The following is a 24,346-nucleotide window of genomic DNA, read 5'->3' as shown; positions in this document are numbered from 1 at the left end:
ATATATATATACATACATAATTTTTAATTATGTATTTATTTATTGTCAAATCATAGTAAATGAAATTGAATGAGATTTCATTCGGTACCAGTTGGCATTAGCAGTTTGCCAAATGATAATAACTTTTGCCTGGAGCTGGTCTTTTACGCTTTCTGAGAATGACACATTCATCTGTAGAATATTTACAAATTGGCAAGAGGATTAATGTCAAGTGTTTCTGGAGCATATATTTTATGACCCTATGGTGTCAGTTATTTGTAGACAGTAGACTAAGAATTTCCTCTATGGAAATTACTTGTACTTCTTCTAAATGACTGTCAGATGTGTTTATGTAGCTTTATTTTTCTTAAGGGAGCACTGAAGTCAAATGAATCCAAGTTTTACCGTCTGTTCTCTTCCCCGGTTAAAACGAACAGTGGGATCCATTTCATAGAAGAACCGTTTCTTGCAAAATATGTTTTAAAAATACTAAAGGGAATGTATATTTCAGAAACATCAGTGTAGCTATTCCTGCATTTGTAAGCATCTTAAGCAGCTAGCTTTTAAGGCAAATTGTGCTGGTGCGTGACATCCTTAAAGTAGACAGAACATTTTTATGCAGAGAAGCTGGCAGATGTCAGTGTGTTGTGTTGCTATGGGGATTAAAGGCGCACAGAAAGACTTCAGAAGTAAATTACAGATTTGTGAAGCGCATTTTCCTGTGCCTTGTTTTGGATGGAAAGGCTGGCTCGCTTGCTTTACTGTATGTGAACTAATTTGCTTACAGTTATATCACTCTTTTCCTCACTCCATCTTCCTCTTCAGAATGGTAATACTGCCCTCGCGATTGCCAGGCGACTAGGATACATCTCTGTGGTGGACACACTGAAGGTTGTTACTGAGGAAGTCATCACAACTACCACTGTGAGTACCTCTATACGTACAGTATAGTACAGCAGTTTGCTTCATAGGTAGTCAGTCAGCTCGGCTGGCTTTGTATGTGTGACATGTGTGCAAAGATTTTGTACGTCTTAGGCTCTGCTCACTAAGATACTGCACAATTATTGACAGTTGAAAATACTCTTATTTTTTAAAATAGCAATCTTTTTGTTGAATAGTGCATGCATTGTAGCTTAGAGAACTGAACCTGTTCACAATGAAATGTTACTGTGTATTGTGACCCACAGAATAAACTCATACAATACATATGCATTGTTAGAGTATACTGTATATTTAAAGGCGTATACAAGGCATTTAATTACGTGTCTTTAAAATTTCTTATCAGAAAGCAGGGACTAATTTAATAAATAGTGGAAGTAGGAAAGTGCTAAGTGCACTAACTATAGCATCCAGTCCTTCTTTTATTGTCTGATTCTTATTAAAGTGACACTAAACCCAAACATCATATACATAGGTTGGCACTTTTCCTATTGTGTTCTATGCCTGTTAACCTGCAGTGCATAGGAAGTTCCTATTCGTTCCTATTAGGAACAAAGTTGCATGGAGGGGGTTGTTTTCTGAAATGTGAATCAGTAAGGGGTACCAATATATACGTGCGTTAAGAGATTACAAGTTAAAGTATTGTGCATGCAGAAGCATGAAAACACCTATTTAAGGAAACCAGTGAGCATAGAAAAAAAGAATCTGAAATAAATGAGTTGAGCTTTAAAGGTGAAGACTCTACGTTTGTTATCCTGTTCCTGGTGTAGGTAGCCACTGACCTGAAACAAGCATAGAGGAGGGAAATTCAGACTATGGAAATCCAATACAGTACATAAAGAGCTTACATTTTTTAAATTCTGTATCTCTGTTTGGTTAAAATGGGTTAACATTCCCCTGAATGTGAAATAGCACAGATGTGGCAGCCACAGTGTGTGATGAAGATTCCATTAATTTGCTGATAATCAGCAGCATGTTAAATTAATTATCAACAAATAAAAAACAGACTTCTATCACATGATGCATTGCTTTGTGATGTAATTGCAGATCTGTGTATGTTAGCCGGCCATATAATAATCTTTATGTCTCTTCTTCTTGAACTGACGATGCAACATCACAGCCCAGTTACTGAATAGTTACTGGATGCAGGATAACATGTGGGACATAATGTACCACCAGTGGTATTGCTTAAAGTGCATTTGCATGGGATTGTTTAGTTCTGGGGTTTCCAAAAAAAAGACCATCTAAATAATTACGTTGTCATTTTGAAATATTTTTTTTTTGTAGCACACCAATTCATATATGTATATGTTATTAGTGCTAACCCAGCGTGTGAATAAGCTCCAGTAAGTTTTGCTGTTTTTAGTAAACCAGGAATGTTAGATAATGGCACCTGACCTGATAGCTTCCACAAATAGTCCCAGATAGGCCAAACTTTTTAACAAAATCTGGAATTTCTACATTGCCACTCCTGGCATTTGTGCAGAACTCAATCACTTACTATAAATATAATCTGAGCCTGAGTACGAGTGAAAAGGGGCCTTTGCTGATATAGCACAACGACCTGTATTGATGCATGTTGCTAAAGTTTGCCACAGCTCACGAAAAAGTAGTGTTTAAGTATAGCTTTGAAATCTGTATAAATTCTGAGTACTGCTACCTTAGTAAACTGGGACTAATGGAGGATGAATTGTTCATGGGAGCTGAAATGGCTTATGGCACAATGCAAAGAAGTCGGCAGATTGCCAATTTTCACAGCGTTTTCAAACAAAACCTTGGCATCGGTTATGCATAATTTTATGGCTGTGAAAATCTTGGTTTGTTCCTTTACATAACTGACTCAAATTCACTGCCAAACTAACTTTTCCAAGTTTCCAGCTTGTCTACCAGGCATGTTGTGCATTTATTCAAGCCATACAGGGAGGTTCTTGCCTAATCAGTACTATATGTATGCATCCCAGTACTCACCCTCCCCTTCTCTGCACCAACTTCAGTGCTGCCCACCTGCCGGCTGTTATATCTATGCTATCTTTGTCTATAAAAATCTGTCACAGATTCAGTGAAAAGACACAAACACATTTTAACTCATCAACAGCTCACGAAACCCCTGCATCGTTTTTAAAGAACTCATGCACAACTCCCACATGGTTATTATCCTGATATACAGTATATACTCCATTTACATTATATTTTAAAGCTTGAAATGGACCTATCATTGTGTACTAGACACAATACTACAAAAGAGAGGAGTATTGCAGAGTGAATATTGCTTTTGTTCCCCAGTTATAATAAATTTAGTGGGACCTGGACCCTTCAAATTTTTATCATTCCCTCTCCCCATTACAAGCTCAGTCATTATTTTATATGCACAATTAATAGATAAATCTATTTATTATCTTTCTTTTTTAATTTCACAAGTTAATACATTTTTAATGAACGAGTAGCTAGGATATGGGTATTCACAAATTTAAACATTTTTAGTAAGCAGAAAATGAGCTTTAAGAGAAGTATTTACTGACCTCTTTAGCTGCAGGCACAGTGGAGCAATGCATCCTCAAATTTCACAGCAGAAGCACTGAAGTACTTCAATTCATTCTCTGAGCTCTCATCCCACCAAGCAGTATTAAACTCAGGAATTAAACCTTAAAAATCCATTCAAGTGTTTAACTATTTACAAAAATGTATTTTATTTGTATATCACTCAGCTTTAGAGCCTCAAATCATCTCTGAATTGGTGCTGACACTGTCTTTCCTTCTGGAGGGTGGCTACTTTTGTTACCCATGGTCCTTGTGTGTGTTGTAAAGTAGCTACTGCTCCAAGCTCTCTTCTGTGATAGACTACAATTACAATACAAATGAGTAAACTGGGCATAAGATTGTAGTCCATCACAGGAGCGAGCTTGGAGTGATGACTACTTTACAACACACACAAGGACCATGGGAAACAAAAGAAGCCACCCTCCAGAAGGAAGGGCAGTGTCAGCACCAATTCAGAGATGATTCAAGGATCTACAGCTGAGTGATACATAAATAAGGTCCATTTTTGGTAATAGTTAAGGTACTTCAATGCATTTTGAAGATTTAACTCCTGTCACTTTAAGTTGGTTAAGTGCTTTTGCAGTGAAATTTGAGTCTGATTTATACCTCAATGTCTGCAGCTACAGAGGTCAGTGAGGGCTTTTTTAAAGCTTATTTACTGCTTACACACGTTCAATTGACATAAATGGGCCCATGTTACTTGCTCGATTGATTGAAGGTTTAATAAACAAAGAACAGGTCAGCATTGCTTTAATGTCATAGAGTGCTTCTTGTTCGTTTAATAAACAGTCAATGGAACAAACAAGGAATGTGGACCTGTTTATGTGAATTGATCATGTACAATTGGGACAAGGCTAGGTCAGAGTACCAGGACATACTTTGTTTAGTGAATGCAATGTCTCCCTTGCAGGACCAGAAGTTCAGTTAAATGAGCTAATTTACTGCATGTTACTGGCATAATGAAAAAAATAAGTCCTCATTAAAAATGTACATAAAAAAACAGCTCTTGATGCAATACTCAACCTATCTGTGGGGAACAGTGCCTCAGATAGGCAGACTTATGCCAATAGATGGAGCTGCACTTCCGTGTTTAATTGAAGTACGTTTTTTCAACCCACTGCCTGTAAATCCATAGCATCAAGCTATTGCCCTCTGGGGTGCATCATCAGGCTGTCTTCGGCTCACAGGTGAATCCTGCAGACAGAGCTCTCTGCAGTATGCACAACCCACCCATCGCTGAGGACAGAATAAAACCCTTGTTGTCACCTAAAAGGGACCAAAGACCTTTAAAAAAAAGTCCAAAGCCTGGCAACGGGTCCACTTTATTATCTTAAAAACTCAACACATGTATCACTTTGAATAAGTGAAAAGGTTTAACATCTCACTCAGAAAGTCCATCATCTTTTATGGCCAGTGCTAAATCTGTTTCCTCCTGGTTATTCTGTGTTATGTGTAACAAGGACACTCCACTGTAGTCCAGGTAAGTCAAGGAAACACAGTTTATTGAAAGGGCAAACACAAAATAGCTTGAAACAGCAACATAAGACAGTCCTTGTTATGGCTCTGTAGCTTTCCTCAGCTACAAGACACTCATGCTGCTCACCCCTCGTGAGCCCTCACTCTGCTCTCTTAGCAGACTGTACCGCAGGTCCTCGGGTCACCGACCTTCCTGACCTCTCCCAGCCACCCCTGGCTGTTCCGTGTGCGTCTAGCATGCACCCGAGGTGGTCTGTGTCCGTGTGCTCCCTGCACGCACACAACTCCAACACTCCCCAGGGTGGAGCTCTCCTGACTCACAGGTGGGGCCCTGAACACATCCCAGCACACTCTTCATGAAGGATGTACACAGGTGCACAATCAGGTGCTGGTCACTACCAAAGCATGGACCCAGGAATGGAGATTTCATCCCACCCAGAGCTCTAAGAAATCTCCTGGCTCCAGGATCCCAACTATGATCCAGACAACCTGGAAATAACTGAAAAGGCAGTTCTCTCCTGGTACACGTACTGTCTTCCTGGAGCCACTCAGCCCCTCTGGCTGAGAACCCTGGGTGACTTTGAGGCCACCTAACACCGTGGTATTGGCTTACATTGCCACATATGTTTTATGGGATGAATCACTTTATTACAGGATGCTGTAAAATTACATTATAACATACAGAAGTGCATTTTCTTGCCTTATGCTTATGTTGGCCTTGTTTTGTGCAGACTGTGACAGAGAAACACAAGCTGAATGTTCCAGAAACAATGACTGAGGTGCTGGATGTCTCCGATGAAGAAGGTGGGTATCAATATTTTTTGCAATATTTTGTACACCCCTGCCTCATTCTAAACACATTTTATTACATGGTTGTAAAATGTTCTCTGCTTGTAATCTACCATTACCCAGTAATAATTGCTTGAAGTGATCTATCATCAGAAGATACTGAATACATTTTGTAATTATACCTAATGATAGCTGCACATACATTCACTTGTTGTTAAAATGGCTTCTGTATGCGTTGGAAATCCAAAAACTTTTGTTTGCAGATCTTGATATTTCAGCTTACTTAAAGTACATCTGTCAGTAAAAGTATATAGGAGCTGCCATTGATGGCCTGATTCTTAATATCCCAGACTTAAACAATTATGCAGTACATGCATGCCATGCATGTATGACATGGATGTGTTCTGGGTCAGTGACACTGCACTGAAGCAAAAGCATCAACAAAACATCCAGGAGACTAGCGTTCTCTGAGAAACGGTGAGGTAAAAAATGGCAGTCTACCTATTTCTGTCATGACAGGCGTACTTTAAGGTCTTATATGCTGCTGCCAATTCCCTTGAACATTCCCATAATTCCATGTATTCCAAGTTTTGCCATATTCCCTCTACACATCAGAACTCCACTTCTTAGGGCGGAAGCAGGGGCGTAACAAGAAATCACAGGGCCCCATAGCAAAATTTTGTATGGGGCCCTGTGATTTCTAGTTATGCCCCTTGCAGAGCCCACCTGATACAGATACACCTGAGAGTGATCCTGCAGAGCCAGCCATAGAATCTATGGCAGGCTCTGCAGGGTCTCAGGTGGGCTGCACACCTCATACCTGCCAGCGCCGGGCCCCACCTCCTCTTCCGCCCCCGGGCCCTGCCTCTTTCATCGTCAGGCCCTGTCTTCTCCTCTATCGATGGGCCCTGCCTCCCCTTACATCACTGGCCCCATCAGCTCAGCAGCGGATGTGAGGAAGAACGCGGTGCGTTCCTCTTGACAGCCTGCACCCTGATATGCCATAGCGACCCAGGTGGCCCGCACGTCATCAGAGGGATGCCATGGCCGTGCCCCCCTGTGCCTGGGCCCCATATCGGCCCCCTGGGTCGCTATGGCGATTGTTATGCCACTGGGTGGAAGATGCAACCACTTTGTCAAAAAAGAAATCCCTTAAGGGAACGTTTGGGACAGGTGGGTGAGGTGAGAATGTCAGAGCATGTTATAGGTGCATGATTTGCATGTAGCATATGCCTTGGGTTCAAAAGTAAACTTCTAGCAATGAAAGTATGTGTAAGCATCCTTTTGTGCCTCTTATAAGGTAATAAACAAACAGTATTCTGCTTACAATCATGGCAGGTTTATTAAAAAGAGAAGAATATACTGATGAGTTAAGTAATAGCTTGCTACAAGGAGAACTAATATTAGCTGCTGTTGGCTGACATTTGATTCAGCCAACAGCATGAATCAATTTGATTCAGCTTGATGATCGCTTATGATCAAGTAGGTGGTATGATGACTGATAATATTGTTCCAGGAAGACTAATCTGGTTATGGATGACGCAAAATGCAGTTGCGTCAATTGAGGGCAAAAGCAGCACTGGGAAAATTTAGAGTGGAGAAATAAGATAGAAAAGTTGGAGTCTCTGAACAGCTTTATACTTGTGTATGCTTTTTTAGTTTTGGATGCATTGCTCGGCAGAAAAAAAGTGTTGTTAGGTGCCAGTTATTAGCTTGCAAGAATCTCAGAAGTCTTGCAGAAGTATACAGTGTTAATTGCACAAAATAGCCAACTGGTATGGACAACCCATTCTAAAGCTGACATGTAGCTTCTGGAAACCATTTTAATCTGAAGAACAGTTACCTTTAGAATTCATATTAAAAATAGATACCTAGCACAAAAGCCTCATATTATTTTAATTCATCTGTAAATGATTGACTTTTATAATGTGAGGGGATATGAAATGTTTCTGGTAATTGCTGACATTTCCCATCAAATTAAAAGTTTGTAGTAGTCCACAGTTTTTCAGTACATTATCAAAAGTAACTAACCTACACATTCTGATCCTAAAACAACGACAGCTGTATAGTTATGTAGCTGTATTTGTATAATTGTAAGTGTAACGAACTAGGATAGGTACACTTATGTCACATTTCCATGAACTAGTTTATTTTCTTCTTCTACATTGTTTTGTCTGCATGCACATTTCCTCAGCAACTTCTCATGAACTCAAGCAGTGTCTGTTGTGAGATACCCCGCAGGGTCTTTTATTAGCTCCATAAATCTCCTTCACTTCTTTCACATTGAAATTTGCTCTGTGCAGCTCTTAAATTTTTTGCTGGTGAGCTCTTGTCTGATGAAGAACTTCTTAGTGATCAAGGTATTGGTGTATGCAGAGTATTGCGGAATGCTCTTGATATTGATGTGTTTTGCAGTGAACTTGATGAAAGTATGTTGACTCTTGCATTTTCTAATATTGCATTCTCAATATAACATATGCAGGAGAGAGAAACAAATTAACAATGGTGGTGTGTGTAGTGGTGTTTAAGGAGGACTACTTGTGAAAAGCATGTTATATAATAAACCTAGTATTTTGTAATACCTCTGTCCATTGTCTTTCTATTAGTTATATTTATTCAAACAACGGTGAAGGCACATAGGTTGCTTCCTTCTGTTATGTTCAATCTCAACTACTGGCAGGTAGAAGATTGCACACAATAAGATTATCTTATGCAGAATCTTCCTCTTTTCCTTTCCTGTCAGATCAATTCCCTTGAGATGGCTGTTGGACATTTGCCTCAGAAGGGTTCCAGCATCTTAGCTTCCTGTTCAGGTGACCAGTCATCCCAGAGGCTTTTTGTGCACTGGGCAACTGGTCACACGAACAGGTTTTGCATCAGGTAGCACTGACGTAATGGAGCTCATGTCTGCATACTACCTATGCTCAGCTCCGCTTCTTCTTGCTCCGGTTCTGCCTATCCCCGACTAGCTCCTGTCCCTTTCTGCCGCCCACACAGCAGAGAAATGGTGGGGGTTTGAGGACAAAAATTCCAGTGGAAACCAGGCACATTTGAGACTATGGTGGCAGTTTACATCCTGGAGCTGGGATTTGCAAAGTGCATTTGCTCTTTGAGTTAGGATAGCCATACACTGCTTGAATTTTGGGCGATTGCCAGGTGGAAAATGGTTGGCTGAACAGTGACTGCAATCTGTCTGATGCAGTCACTAGTTGGGTATTAAGGCAGCCGTGGTTGTCATTTATTTACATAAACTAAAAGCTGAGATTAGTCCGCCATCTGTGTAGGGCTGAGGCTGATCACATTTTATTGCTCGGCCTCTATTATTTCTGTTTGTGTGAAGTTACCTCTGTGCTGCAGATAGAAACGCCTCCGACAACTTCACTTAGCATTTCTGTCAGTGGCACTTGAAGTTTCAGAGTAGGGATGCACCGATACCTGTTCAGATACCAGGGCCGATACTTGGCATTTTCATGAGAACTACCAGGGTTGCAGCAGTTGTAGCTGTGTCAGGGCCCTGGCTCTCCACCACTATCCTGAAATCATTAGTCAATATTGTTTTAGAAAAACTGTCACATGACACTAAACTAAAATGTATCCGTACTTGTACCTGTGAGTACTTGGGCAAGTATCAGTACTTGTACTTGCAAAAATGGTATCGGTGCATCCCTTTATATATGTTTATAAAAACGAAATCATAAATTAAAACAAAGATGTACAAATCCCAGGAGCTCTGCGTGCTCCTTACAAATGACAGCTGCCTCCTAACTTTAGAATTTTTCTCTAGTCTAGTCTTGGAGCTCGAAAAGTATCTGTACTTGTGTACCGAGTACGTTACTTGATATTGGTGCATTCCTATTTCAGAGGCAGGGAATTTTCCTACAGGCTTGGAGAGGTGACATCTCCAAAGCAAAAACTGATGCTGCTGGCAAGTGTGTGCCAGCGAGAATTTTTGTGCTCCTCTGCCACTGCCCACAGCACTGTGGTGCCATTCATTTTGAATAGATCCCCAAAGCAGCACCAGAACACACCTGTGCTTCAACACACAATACGGTTTGCCCTTCAATGCACCTCAACACAGAAAAACATATGCACAATGTAATTATGTGTGAATAGACCCTGGAGAAATATTTTCCTGAGAATAATACATGGGCTGCTATTGCTGACCTCCTTCTGAAATCTGATCTGCATATTTGTTCCAGGAATAAACTGCATACATTGCTTAAGCCATTTGATCAGTATGACAGCCAGACAAGTAGCATTTTCAGAAGGTGAGGCTAGCAATGCTAGCCTCTGTATTTCTCCGTATGTATGTTTCTTTTAGGAACAGCAACCCCCAAAATAACCAATTTCTGTAAAAGTTTAATACTGTAAGTGATAGAAAATATATGACTGTCTTAGGGCCCGTTCACAACAGGTGTATCAAGCTGCACATTCCTAATGCATAGACAAGGCAAATTACCTTGTTTACAATAGAGTCAGTTCACATCATCACATCGTGAAGGTGTGCACAGGAAAGAGTACTATGCAGTACTTCTTTTCACTGAAACGTGTTGTGACCACAATCGGAACTACCAGGGTTGCAGCGGTCGCATGTGTGACTGGAGCCTGGTGTTCCATCACTTGGGGGGCCCTGAAAGAAAAAAGAGGGCTGGGTAACTTCATGGTTTCTTGCACTGGGACCCTGAGGGTTCTAATCACGCCTCTTATTGTGACACTTTGTGACGTTTCAATAAAGTTAAAATAAAGGTTACAGTGTGATCACTGCCATTTTTCAGTGTTTCAGCACCGATTCCAACACAAGTGGCTGCTTTCTAATGCAGCTGCTGGTGGAAGCCTTTACTTAAGCACATCTCCAGTCCAGTTTTTTTTGCTGTTGTTTTAGACAGAGTGGGGAAAGGATAGAACCATTCTCTGAATTGTATTAATGGTCTGTGACCCCATTTGATAGATTCCTGCTCACTACCTGTTGGAACAGGAAGTAATAGGAAATCTCTCCAGCTGAAACTAAGGCACTGTGAGAAATTTGGCCAATTCAGAATAAATTCTTACAGTGGGTGGCTCAACTCTATTGCCAATAATTGACGGTGTAATCTTCTTTTGGAGCTGTGCCATCAATATTTAGCTATGAGAGGCAATCATCTGCACTCACTGTTCTTGTATTCTGTGGGTATCGGCTGTCAGGATAAAGTAGCCATAGCAGGAGATTCATCCATTCCCAAACTAAAATAAAAGGTTTGCGCTAAATTTGAGCTTTAAATCAATTTAGTAATCTAACATACAATAAAAGCATGAGAAAGGTTTGAATTCTGTGAGCTAGTCTTCTGTAGTTATTTTGCTATATTGCTGCTTGTTGTATCAGCAATGCAAATATGCATATGCCCCTGCAATGCTACAATATTCATATATGTGGTAGTGACCATTTCCAGATCCATGTTCGGTATGGTGATAGGTGTAAAATACTGTTGTCAAGTATTAAGTGTTCTACTTGATTTTTTACAAGATGATACAATGACCGGGGATGGTGGTGAGTACCTGCGACCTGAAGATTTAAAAGAATTAGGAGATGACTCTCTGCCAAGCAGCCAGTATTTGGACGGTATGACCTATTTGAGGTACAGCTTGGAGGGCGGACGATCAGACAGGTATGGAGGAATGATCATTGTATTTTTTACATGCAAAATGGGCTATAGGGTATGACATTTTCTGTTTGATGAGCTTTAACCTATGACTGCTGAAATGCATTCTTTATCTGTGAAAACTGAGAAAAATCATAGCAGAGGAATTAGACATTTTAATAAAGAGGACAGCAAAAGAGTGGCTATTTATTACAAATGGGTGCAGAACAGGGCCTCCCTATATCTGCAAAACTAAACCTTATTAAAACGGCCTCCTTCTCTCATAGCAAAGGCTAAAAAAGAAAGCCCAGCCCAAAACCTGAGATACTATTACCTTATACAATAAATGTGCCTGTTTTAAGAAATCATAACACCTCTATTCAATGTTCAGTGTAAACATTATCTATCAATAGACCAGGAATCACACAAAAAAACGTTCAAGAGTGTTTCCCAATGACCAATTTCTTTACATACATACGTTTTTACAGAGTAGGAGAGAACTATCTCCGGCCGGCCATTTCTATTTGGATCCCCGCTGCCTCAGCCCATACAAGCGGGGGAGAGCAGCGGGGATTCATACAGACACTGATCCCTGCCTGGAGCGGCTCCAGGCAGGGAGCAGAGGCTGAAAATGCCAGCGGCAGCTGTGCTGGCGGGGGGTGCCCGGAATTCTTGTTAATAGCTGTCATCAGCGGCTTGCCAGCCACTGATGACCGCTATTAATTTAAAGGGGACCGCCCGGGGAACAGTGCTGATATAAGTTCATGGTCGCTAAAGTCGTATGCCTTACGTTGGTGGCAGGAAAAGGGTTAAAGCAGTCACTTTAAATGACTGCAATATCATAACTGAGCTTCAGTTGGATCTTTTGTGAATATAAAGGTAGTGTTCACCTCTGGGTAATGGATATCTTATTCCAGCATGATGTATTTTCCTAGAATCTCTGCACTTAGCATAATGATTTGCTAAATTGCTGTTTTAGAGATCATCTTAACAATGGAGACAAAGCTGTTGATGACTACTTCTACAGTATATATATATATATATATAGCATGTTGTGTTTCTACCAGGCTAAATGGAGATACTTGTTTGGCATTTCTGCATTTATGTAATAAACAAAGTAAAACACAAAGATGTATTGCATAGTAGACATTTCACAGTGATGCTGTGCATTGAGAATCGATAATTGGAGGTACACTAGCACTCATTTAAATGATCAAATACACAGTTTATATTAAAAAAAAAACAGAACAAATAATAATAATAAACCTTTTCTGTAAAAAAAAAATCTATATTTAAAGTGCCTCCATCACCCAGTCCCACAAGGAGGCCATCATGCACTCACTACATTGCCGTGTTTTGTGACATTGATTCATTTCAAGAAGCACTAGAACTATCTTGAGTTCAGGGTGTAAAGCTACTCATGTGCCAACAATACTGGATTAGAGTAAACCTGTTGTCCCATCTGCAGTGTAAAGTCATTCCAAGGATCTTACATTCTGTCAGTGTGTGGAGAAACGTCTGCTGACTCCCACTCATACGGAGTGTCCTCAAAACCTAATCAAAGCAAAGAGACGTATGTAGAATCCCAACCTTATCATGGGTATAGAGTAATAGTTGTGTATCTAGACCTATAATATAAAATTCCTCAGTTAAGGAAAATAAAAGTTTATGCAGTTTGTAGCTGGAAATGTAAATATCTTTTTTTATGTTGTAAATACATTGAGGGGAATTTATTAAAACTGGAGCAGACAAAATCTGGAGCAGCTGTGCATGACAACCAATCAGCTTCTAGCTTTCATTTTCAAACCTTAACTGAACAAACTGAAGAGAGAAGCTGATTGGTTGCCATGGACAACTGCTCCAGATTTTGTCTTCTCCAGTTTTGATAAATTCCCCCCATAGTATTGTTTATAGCAACCCACAGTCTACTAGTACACACCCTTGAAGATTTTTACACTGCAGGAAGAATGTTTAGCAATAGGAATTACTATAGTAAAAACAATGTCACTAATATCACCAGCACTCTCATTTCACTCCAAATTGTTAATTTTAACTACCCAACTTTTTTTTTTTTTTTTTTTTTTTTATGTTTTATTTGTTATTTTTTTTTTTTTTTTAATTTTAAACCCCCAATTTTTTTTTTTTTTTTTTTTTTTTTTTATGGTTTATGTACTACTTGTTTTCTTTGACTAATGCAACAGTTACCCTCCATTTCCTAACAGTTTTCCTATCACTTATTTCTTTCCTTTCTTTTTCTCCCTTCCATTTATATGGATTTAATCCCACAGTACTATGCCTAGGTAGGTATGACATTGCATGAGATGACTGTGTTCCCTAGGTTCACCCCGTACCACCCAGCATACATGTTCTTTCTTCCATAAAAATGCTATTTGTGACCTTCACAGCACTACCTTTATGTTGCGTGTTAACATTAAGCCACTGTGCTGCATAATGGGCATTGTCTTTTTTTGTGGCAGATAAAAATATTATGTGGTATAGAAAACAACAATTCCATGTACATTTTAAATCATTATCAGGAATAATCTGATAATTTTTACATGTGATCCACGTATATACTGAGGAGGATTTACAAAAGGGTGAAGAGTTTTGAGAAGGCAGAAGTGAACAATCTAGGACAACATAGCTGAACTGGAAAGTTAACTGTATTGGAGAACTTTTCCAATGTTATAATGTTGTCCTAGATTGTTCACTTCTCCTGGCTTCCCCAAACTCTTCACCCTTTAGTTAATAACCCTGTTAGCTTTGTGAAAATGGTGACTGGTGAAAATGAACTAGTCCTTTAGTAAATCAACACCAAGTGCTACTATAAGAACTGCGACATGATTCATATCATAATTGAGGGCAAGGAGAAATGAACAGAATGTTTAATATGGTCGATGTTTTATCACTTTATTAACATTAACTTTTTTCGGGCAGTCATTTATGTTATAAAGATAGCCCCTGCATTGCCTCATCCTGTTCAAATCAACAGTATAAATTATTTGTCACTTCATAGTTAGTTTTCTGTAAGAATTTTTCCAACACCTAATTAGCCGACCGAAAACACAAAAGAAGTCACTGATTTTGACTGGCTCTTATGGGTCACTATAATAATCACCCCTTTATTAAACTACCCACCAGGGTTAAGGGTTTGGGGGCCATTTACGTTTATATGGAATACATTCAGGTTTTAATTTGTTCGTTACATAATTCCTTCACAATTTTGTATGACCAAGATACACAAATGCTTTTGTATTTTTTATAGCTGTGGCTTTTCTTATTAAAATGTTATTTGATTCACAGTTCCTTGTGACATTCCTAATGTTGTCTATTTATGTATTCTTGTGAAATCCAGCACCCGGCTTTTGTGTGATGCTTTATATGTTTTGTTTGTGTCTTTGGCATCAGCATCATGAAAATGACGTTAAAAGAGCATGAAGCTGATTCAGTGTCAGTGCAGTTTGTATCTTCCAGGGGTTGTTCTGTATTTCATTGTACACGCAGTTACCCTTAATGTTACTCTTTGTATACATATTTATCCAGAAGCAATTGTTCTAAAGAATTGTATTCTCTGATATTAGACCACACTCTATATTAAGGTTCCTGTTTTCTGATGCTATATTTTACTGACATTAATTTGTTTTATTTTTAATGCATTAAAAGCATTTGAATGTGGTCTTTCTGAGACTTCATAGTCTCCCCTGGAAGCTGCATAGATGCTAGTGGCTAATGGTGTCATTCTTTGGCTTGTCCTTCCATCCCACCTTCCCAAACCCAACATTGCTGCTGATGTGTATATATGTGAACCGACCAGCCTGCGATCCTTCAGTTCAGACAGGTCCCACACGATGAGCCATTCCTCATACCTCAGAGGCAGTGCCATGATAGATGATACTGTTATCATACCCCATGACCAGGTGGGTACTTTCATTGATTGTTTTAACTTTTTGCATCACTCATATACGTGAAATGTTTTGATGTTCTAAATGAGTAATAGTGTATTTTCATTAAGGACATATTCTGAGCAAATATTGTGTTTTTTTTAAATATAACTGTTACATTTTTATAGGCTTGCTCTTCTTTGCATTTTAAATTCTATTAATGTAAACCTGTATTCAGTGAAATACATCAGTAAATTGGGTGGGAAGTAGCACTAGATCTGAAAAAGTTTCCATATTTGATATTGAAACGTTATAAGTGTGGTTATTAGACTTCTTCTTAAAGGACAACTGTATCTTTGTTTTAAAAAATCAACGTTGCAATGAGCCTTATACAGTTATTACATCAGTGATATGCTATACCCTTTTTCCACATAAAATACACTCCTGGTCTGGTCTGCCTGGCTTATCTCTGTTACTAAAAGCAACCAAAATGACTAAGTGACCATCCAGCCTCCTATAGAGGAACGAGTACACAGGAAGTACAATCCTGTGCTCTACAAGTCCCAACTTTCCATGCACCAGAGGAAACTTGGCCAACTCATCGTCTGACAGTTGGGGGGAAAGGTGAACAGCGGAGGAGCTGATTTGTTGAAATCTGAACATTAACAAAATCATACTTGCTTTTTGGGTATTTTCAGCTTCACCCAAGTGTGTAATGCCAGAGATGGGTGTATGACTCTTCTGTTTCAGCGTGAATGATGAGCTTGTCAATGCCACTAAAAATCCAGAGCATGGCCAACAATTTTCCTCTGGTGTCTTAAATGCTGGGCAGTGAAAATAAAATAAATCTCATCTCGCACCCCAGCAGGTGGGATTCAGCAGCGCATGGCGGCAGCAGGGTGGTGATGTCACAACAATTGTAGTCCAGCCAGAACTTCCTCCAGTCCCATAACAATAGGTCCATACCTTCATATAGACCTGGAGCTGTGGGTACACAATGCAGGAGTCTGTGAATTGCACCCACGATGCACTTATCATAGTGGCAATGCTCATCAGACCTCAGTGCAAAAATGTAGTAAATGCACCTTTTTTATTATATCAGTAGGGGGTGCATTTACTACATTTTTGCAAAAGATAGACTATGCCTTTTAAGCCTTTCTCAGATGATGACAAGCATCTGAAAAACAAACTAGCTATTGCCCACGACCAAGTTCCATTCAACCATTATCATGCACCTATTAAGAATTATACATTTACCCTTAGCTGCAGCTCACAATAAATAAACCGCTGTGTGCAAACTTAAAGCTGAACTCCAGACAGATATAAAATACGCATTAATGTAAATCTATATTTATTGATACATCATTATATACAGGAGATATATAATATATATATACACACACACTAATCAGCCATAACCACCCACCTAATATTAAGTAGGCCCCCTTTTGCCACCAAAACAGCTCTGACCTGTCGAGGCATGTACTCTTCTTAAGGAATGCTATGGTATCTGGCACCAAACCATCAGTTGCAGATCCTTTAAGTTCTGTAATTTGCGAGGTGGGGCCTTGGTCTTGTTTTTTCTGCACATCCTACAGATGCTTGATTGGATTGAAATATGGAGAATTTGTAGGCCAAGTCAACACTTCAAATTAATTGTTGTGTTCCTTAAACTATTATTGAACCATTTTTGCAGTGTGACAGTGCGCATTATTCTGCTGAAAGAGGGCACTGCCATCAGGGAATACCTTTTCCATGAAGGGGTGCACTAGGTCAGCAACAATGTTTAGTTATTGTAGGTGGCACTTGTCAGGACCTAAGGTCTCCCAGCAGAACATTCTCCAAAGCATCACACTGCCTCCATCAGCTTGCCTTCTTCCCATAGTGCATTCTGGTGCCATTTCTTCCCCAGGTATGCGACAAAAACGCACCCGCAAAACCATATGATGTAAAATGCATTTTATTCATCAGACCAGACCACCTTCTTCCATTGCTCCGTGGTCCAGGTTTGATACTCACGTGCCCATTATAGGCACAGAAAAATTGAAAAATCCTTTTGGCAGGTGAAATGCCTCCCTTATATATGCCTCCCGAATATGTATTTCATCTTTGTATACATTTGCCTGTCTGGAGTTCATCCTTAGGCTATCTACGTTTACTAGACTGTTTTTCCTACTGGAGCTCTCCTACAGTGTTAGTAGTTTTTATTTTGGGTATCACCCTTCTCTGTTTTGAGCCATTTTAGATGCTCCTTTGTATGTTTATTACAAATTGGAACCTTAATTATAAAGATGGGACGATAGCCAAAACTTTTTTTTTAGTTTTGGATAGAGTGGGTAATGGTTAGAACCCTTGTAACCCTGTAAGGGTTTTTATTGCTGCTTGTACTCCTGTTGTGGAGATTTCCCTTCAATAGTCACAACACAGGTAGTTAGGGGAAATCCCCTCCAGACTTTCAAACAGTGAAAACCTGACTATGGTTCAATCTCTACATTAAAACAACCAAAAAAAGTTTATCTGTATGAAATAAGTTTGTTGTAGTTATTTATATCATTTTTTATTTTAGGTTTCATACCTGACAAAAGCAGAGCATAACACTTATCGTCTAAGCTGGGGGAACGATAATTTAGACAATGTTGCACTTTCTTCTAGTCCAATCCATTCTGGGTGAGTATACCTCAGCGTATACAATGTACTTAGCCTATAGGGATTATATCTCTGAGAAATTATGCTGGAAATTGAATTATTCCTTAATGGATGACAGAACATGAACTTGTATTGCTTGTGCTTGTCACCAAATGTAGTGTGGAAGACATTTATTAGTATTACCAGCAGATGGCAGTATTGCTCAAATCTAAAGAAAAACACTAAGGGGGTCTATTCACAAAGCTGCCGAGGGCAGCCGAGTGAATGACCGATCATCAGTGAATGACTGATTTCAGCCGTATATCGGCTGAAATCAGCCGTACATCGGCTTGCTTCGTGTGGCTTCGGATCTGTAAACTAGCATTGTTCCCGCCCTCTGCTGGTGGACCTGGTGGGGAACTGCAAAAGAGGGCGGGTACAATGCTAGTTTACTATTGGCTATTGCAATAGAAATAGCCAATAGTAATGTCCCAATGCTTTTGAATGGGACTTTTTTTTTTTTTTCTCTATTCTGACATCGCTCCATGGTTCTTAGCTTCGGGTTTTAGCGCAGCTGAGCAGAGGCATATGCGTTCGGCTCGACTGAGCCGCTCGGCCACGTTCGGAAGCTGTAGGGCTATAGTGAATAGCCCGTACAGCACCCCTTCGGTTCTACTGAACCGAAGGGGTCCTGGGGCCAAAACTAGCCAAAGGATCGGCCGAAGCTACGGCTAGATCCTTCGGCAGCTTTGTGAGTAGACCTCTAAGGGCCTATTTACATTTGTCTGTTTTCATGCACTAAAAATCATGCATGTTGCTGCATGAAGGTGCACTGCAAGTAGAAATCGAATTCTTCCCTATGTTGCTGGTTCACAGCCATGTGATGCAGTTTAATGGGAAAGGTAAACTATATGGGCTTATTCATTCCTACACATGTGCATTACCACATGGAACAGTGTGAATCCAGCCTTAATATTCTCCTGTATGAGATGTAGTTATATTCACACTTGACTCATCCTGTGTGTGGGATTGTGAGTAACACTTTGTGATATGTGCATGCCTGACATACTAATATATGGTAAGGAAATATAATATGAAATGTTAAACTAATTTGGTTAGTGTGAAATCACTCTATTGTAGTGTGAATGCACTGAACCAATTTTTGGCCTTGGAATGGATAAATCTTATATCACACTGACATGGGTTTTTCAACCAGCAGGCTCATTCAGTAGGGCAAAGAGTAAAGTGTACTTATTGATGCCAAACAATCACACCTCATGTTTCAGTTGTGAGACTATAGCTCACTTATGTAACTACACTTTGTTAGATTTTCTTGCTGCATTGCCTAGTTGAATAAGTCTGCAATGTGAGCACAACTGAGCAGATGATTATGTCAGCGATTATCAGTACAAAATGTATTCTTGGTTTACATTAGGTTTGTTTTCAGAAATACCTTTAAACAAATTATATACAATGATATGGATCAGTTAGTAAGTCTGAAAGCAAGTTGTTTTTGTCTGTACTCAAGCTTAAGCTATATAAAATCACAACTTTGGGGTGCATTCCCTCTGAGTGGACTGGCAGTGTCCCACATTGGACCACGGGCAACTTTTTTCCCCACCACATCACAAAACACAGATGTTTCACATCTTAGTGTGGTGCTGGGCTAAAATGCAGGTCCGTTGTGGTGTGTTGAGAATATGCTTTGGGGTGCCATTTAAAGTGAATACCACTACAACGCACCACACTGTGGTGCACACATTACTGCAAAGCAAATATGTGAATCGGCCCTTAATGTTCTATGTAATTGTGACAGAATCAATTTTGAGAGTAAATGTTATAGTCTTTGGATACATGGGTGATTTGAATCTTGCTATTGAGAGGTGTAACCGCTTGATGAGTCTCCTCATTTGCAACATGTTGATATCAATATGCTGCCAATAGAATGGTTGTCAACAGGTGGTTAAATCTCTCAGTAATTGAAAACTCTATATATTCTACACTATAGTATCAAAGTATTCCTATCCTTAAAAGTGCTCATTTTACTGTACACATATATACATGAACAATATAAAGTAATCAATTCTGAATAAAATGTGTATAGATCAAGTTATTAGACCTCCAATAATTTTATTCAAGTGTAATATGAAATCTTCTATGTGTCAACACTGCAGTCAAACCAATGGGATGATTTACTAAATGATTTGAGAATGCTCACATAATAAATTGTGTGAATATTCACTTCAATGATCCAATCATGTGCAGATGAAATAAGTAAATAAGGATTTTCTTTTTACATGATTATAATTGAAGTGAATCTTCACACATTTTATTGTATGAACATTCTCAAATCCTTCAGTAAATCAGCCCCCAACTGTGTTCCAGAGTCTTCCACTAGTATTCAAACATTCTTTACCAATGGTTTCCCCTGAGATGTATACACTCACCAGGGACCGTCCAGAAGTTGGTAGTCTATATCCACAGATGCATCCCAGTATAGAAGCAGAATTTGCATCCAATACAAAATAATCATTAATAATCGAATAGCATTATTCCTTATATTGTCCAACCCGCAAAGATGATACATAAGAATTTGAACTTAGTGTAGTATTTTATTCAAAATTAAATCAGTTACAAAAAGTGCCACAACTCACATTGGATGGAGCTTGCTGAGCACATACATAGATTGCACTGGTTGATACTTTGGAACACCATCTTTTGTTATTGCCCTCCAATCCAGCATGATTAGGTGCGGCAAAATGGAACACTGTTCTGTTTTTCTGGATCTGGCCGGAGCCAGGGGCAACTGGATGTAAATGGAAACCCTGAAAAACTGACAGGTGGACCTGATTGGACCACCCATCTGAAAGGGGCCTTAGCATTAGATCTTTAGACTCAATTTTGTATTGATTACATCATTATATTATAAGTGTTATTGGCACTTGTCAGGCTGGTACATTTTGCACTTTATCACTTATAGGGGTCTATTTATAAATGTTTTCATATAAAGAATCACTTAACTTTCACTCAGGATTCAGACAATTTTGTAATTGAGTTTAGTTGGAACTGTGTGAATCTTGGGTGAAGTTTGTGGGAATACAGTTATAAAATAAATATATATATATATATATTCAATAATAGGAAAACATGACTGCATTAATGACTGAAATTGACATCATATACATTTCTCTGTAGAAAACATTGGACAATGTAGCCCAATCTAGATTTCATAAGGTTTTCTTAACTTCTTTCTTTCCTCTTTCTGTGCTTTCTCACTGCTAAATAATCTGTTCTGTTGCAGCCACATATCTCCTTGTCTTGAGCGAGACCACAGCAGGTGATCCTAAACTTTGTGTTCAATATATGACTGCGTTGCTTCCATATTGTATTCCTGTAACCAATATCAGGATGCTTTAGTGTGTTCACCCCAACTAATCACCTAAAATATGAAATAATACAGCATCATTACTTGTATCTTGTATGAATTCATTACACAGTGCATGTGTAAGTAATGCTTTTACGTACACCTAGTAAGGATTTCAAAAAGCATGATGATGCTCAGTCCATCGAAATAATGCACATGCATATGCAGAGCTCCAATGACCACCCAAAATGCTAGAGAAGCAGAAAATAGTGCAAAGATACAGTATGTGTAGATCACAAAGATTTTATCTAAACTCAGTTAAATGTGATCCTGACAGATTGTACATTTGTAAGGTTTCCCTTTTATTTGCACATTCATTTTCTCAATGTTACTTTACTAGCTAGGTATTGCTTCATCGATACCTGTTACCTTCATACCCAGATGACAGCTTACACTTATTATAATTTTTTTAAATAAATATAACATTTAAAAAGTTGAGGTATTTTTTTTAATAAATGTGATTTCTAATCTGGATTTATATAGGAAGCTTTTTTTTTATACAGCAATAAGATATATTATTATATTATAAGTTATATATTACATAAAAATATATATTATACATATATAAGATACTGTTTAAAGCTGAACTCTAGAACAGCAGCCAAAAGCATAGATTTAATACATATAAGGGAGCTGTTCATCTCCCAAAGGATTTGCATTTCTTTCCACCCAATCTTGGGATTTACACACCCCTGACAGGCAGCACAGTCAGATCCATGCCCTGCCCTTATTCTACTGCATTTAACTAATACAGCTGCGCCTTCTCCCCAGCCTGTGAATGGACAGTAAAAAGGAGAAACGGCAGACTGATGAGCTCATTTTTGTCATTCTGCACTCTCCTTCTATCGGCATGTTCCTTGGTAGTACATGAAGACTGCAGCCCATAAGATTGGTTCCTTGCGCTGCTTCTCCCTCTCCCAATCTGAGCTCAGCTATACATACAGTGGATGACAAAGGCTGAGACAGTCAGATTCACATACTTTTATTGTTTGCATAAAAACACATGATGATGTAGGATAAATAAAAAGCTCCATTAAATTGTGCCTTTTATATCTGCATGGAGCTCAGCTCTAACATGGGATTGTACACCCCTGCGACAATCCCATGGGGCCACTTCTCCTATTTTGCTTCCGTGGCCCTAACAGTATCCTGGTGGTCTGCTGGTATGTAAGACCTGGGAATCAGCAGATGACTGTACTTGATGGGCAATGTGGTCAGGTGTGCTCACAGTGCATCATGCACATTTTTAGTGTATGTGAGCACATTGCAGCCGTGTTCACATCCTCATTACTGGTAATGTACTTCACTGCTGTTAAGTATGGAAACATTGGTATCTGCATAAGTGTGAACCTTATTGTCTGCCATCTGCTACATTGCTATGTGTTAAATTATACACTAAAATATTTTTACCGTATCAAACCTAATTCTTAAAGCTCTACTATACTATACAGTTTGTATTGTTTAGTAGTGAACACTGAAGCACCCTGATTATTTTATTTAAAAAAAATAATTTTTGTTCGCTGTGCCTGTATTGCTATTCAGAAGCAAACTTGTAACATCCATCTTCATTTAGCATGGAGAACTGATTGGTTAATGTGTATGATGCAACATATACAATTCTGCTTTAGCTTGGACAACGTTTTTACGTTATGTTGTGAATTGGCCATATATAGAAATATCTAATAATCCAGTGTTAAGATCTATGGTGCATTCTAAATCTATAGCAGCCAATCACGTCAGCTTTTATAATTTTATCAACCTGCTGAATGCTGATGTCTGATTAACTGCTTTGTTTTTCCACAAACCATTGCTCTTTGCTCTTGTTTTTTCAATAAGCCCTGTAATGGGATGCACTGTGTCACCTACAGCACTATTTTTCGTCTGGAGATCTACTTTTCAAATGACGAGCTCATTGAGATCTACCAACTAAAAAACACCTGCATTCAGGGGCGGGAGGGGGCGTGGCGTGGGGGGGGGGTGTTGGAGCCGCTGTGACAGAACGGACGAGCAGTGAGGGGAGAGAGAGGCGCCGGCTGTTAGATCCTGTCCGAGCGTCTCTCTCTCTCTCTCTCTCCTCACTGCTCTACATTAGTTCTGTGACAGCGGCTCCATCCTCCCCCGCCGCCAGTTCCTTCACTTCTTCTCGGATCCCCGCTGGGGAGAGCAGCGGGGATCCAGAGAAGCGGCGGGAGGAGAGGACATGGCGGTCTACCAGTGATCGCTACACGATCGACTGGTAGATCGCGATCGACCTTGTGGGCACCCCTGACCTACAGCAAGCACTGTAGCAAATTGTACTGTGGTTGCTCTATGGTGAGTTGTGCTGTATAGCCTTTTTGTGACCTCCATAAAAAATATGAATTACAGAAGGTATGAGAAATAGAAAACTGCTGGATTATCTCAAATGCCAAACCCAGTGCTACATTACATTCTTAGGAAAAGCTGTGCTTGGAACAACATGGAGGCTTCTGGCTGAATTCACTTGTCCTATACTTGTTTCAGCTTCATTACTAAGGGGGTATAAAAGTTGAAACATTTGTAGTGCTGCTAATATGTTGCGCTCAGTCTGAATGTGAACAAATAAACTAATGAAAATCACCTCAACAGGTGAACATGAGTGAAGTCAAATGGATAATGTCCTGTCATGCAATACAATTTTTGTGACTACCCTAGCCCTCGAAAGCTGGAGTTGTCAGTCCTCTGCCACCTTCTTGGTGCTGTATTAGTAGTAGTGCTCTATTAGTAGGGAAATAAATGCTCAGACCTGTGGCATTATTTTTTCATTACAAACATAGTACAACATTAATAGGACTGGTCAAAGTAAAAGGAGTTCTGAGGGTTAGCACAGTCCTTGTGTCTCAATAAATTATTTTCCTTGTTTAGTGATTTCCTTGCTCATTGTACGTCTTGGTCAACCCTTCAATTAGATATTTGAATTTTAGGATAAAATCTGATATTCTTGTAAAAAATATTTTAGTAGGGAATGATAATAAGTGTCATGGACTGCAATGTGCATGTTCAAACTGCTTGCACCTTTTATATGCATTATGTGTGCATGCTTACATGTTTGTATATGTATA

The 24,346-nt window shown here is 39.3% G+C and overlaps 1 protein-coding gene across 1 annotated transcript in view; it reads left to right on the top strand.

The window, feature by feature from the left end:
• Positions 1–24,346, top strand: part of ANK2 (ankyrin 2) — a 168,320-nt gene that overhangs the window by 82,798 nt on the left and 61,176 nt on the right. The window contains exons 22-28 of the mRNA XM_018569969.1: positions 805–903; positions 5,664–5,736; positions 11,222–11,363; positions 13,625–13,636; positions 15,151–15,253; positions 17,784–17,884; positions 21,144–21,179. Coding sequence (XP_018425471.1) covers positions 805–903; positions 5,664–5,736; positions 11,222–11,363; positions 13,625–13,636; positions 15,151–15,253; positions 17,784–17,884; positions 21,144–21,179 — 566 coding nt within the window. The remainder of the gene's footprint in view (positions 1–804; positions 904–5,663; positions 5,737–11,221; positions 11,364–13,624; positions 13,637–15,150; positions 15,254–17,783; positions 17,885–21,143; positions 21,180–24,346) is intronic.

This window comes from Nanorana parkeri, unplaced genomic scaffold (genome assembly GCF_000935625.1).
Source record: "Nanorana parkeri isolate BGI_ZX_2015 unplaced genomic scaffold, ASM93562v1 scaffold36, whole genome shotgun sequence".
NCBI lineage: Eukaryota > Metazoa > Chordata > Amphibia > Anura > Dicroglossidae > Nanorana > Nanorana parkeri.
This window is presented reverse-complemented; position numbering and strand designations above follow the sequence as displayed.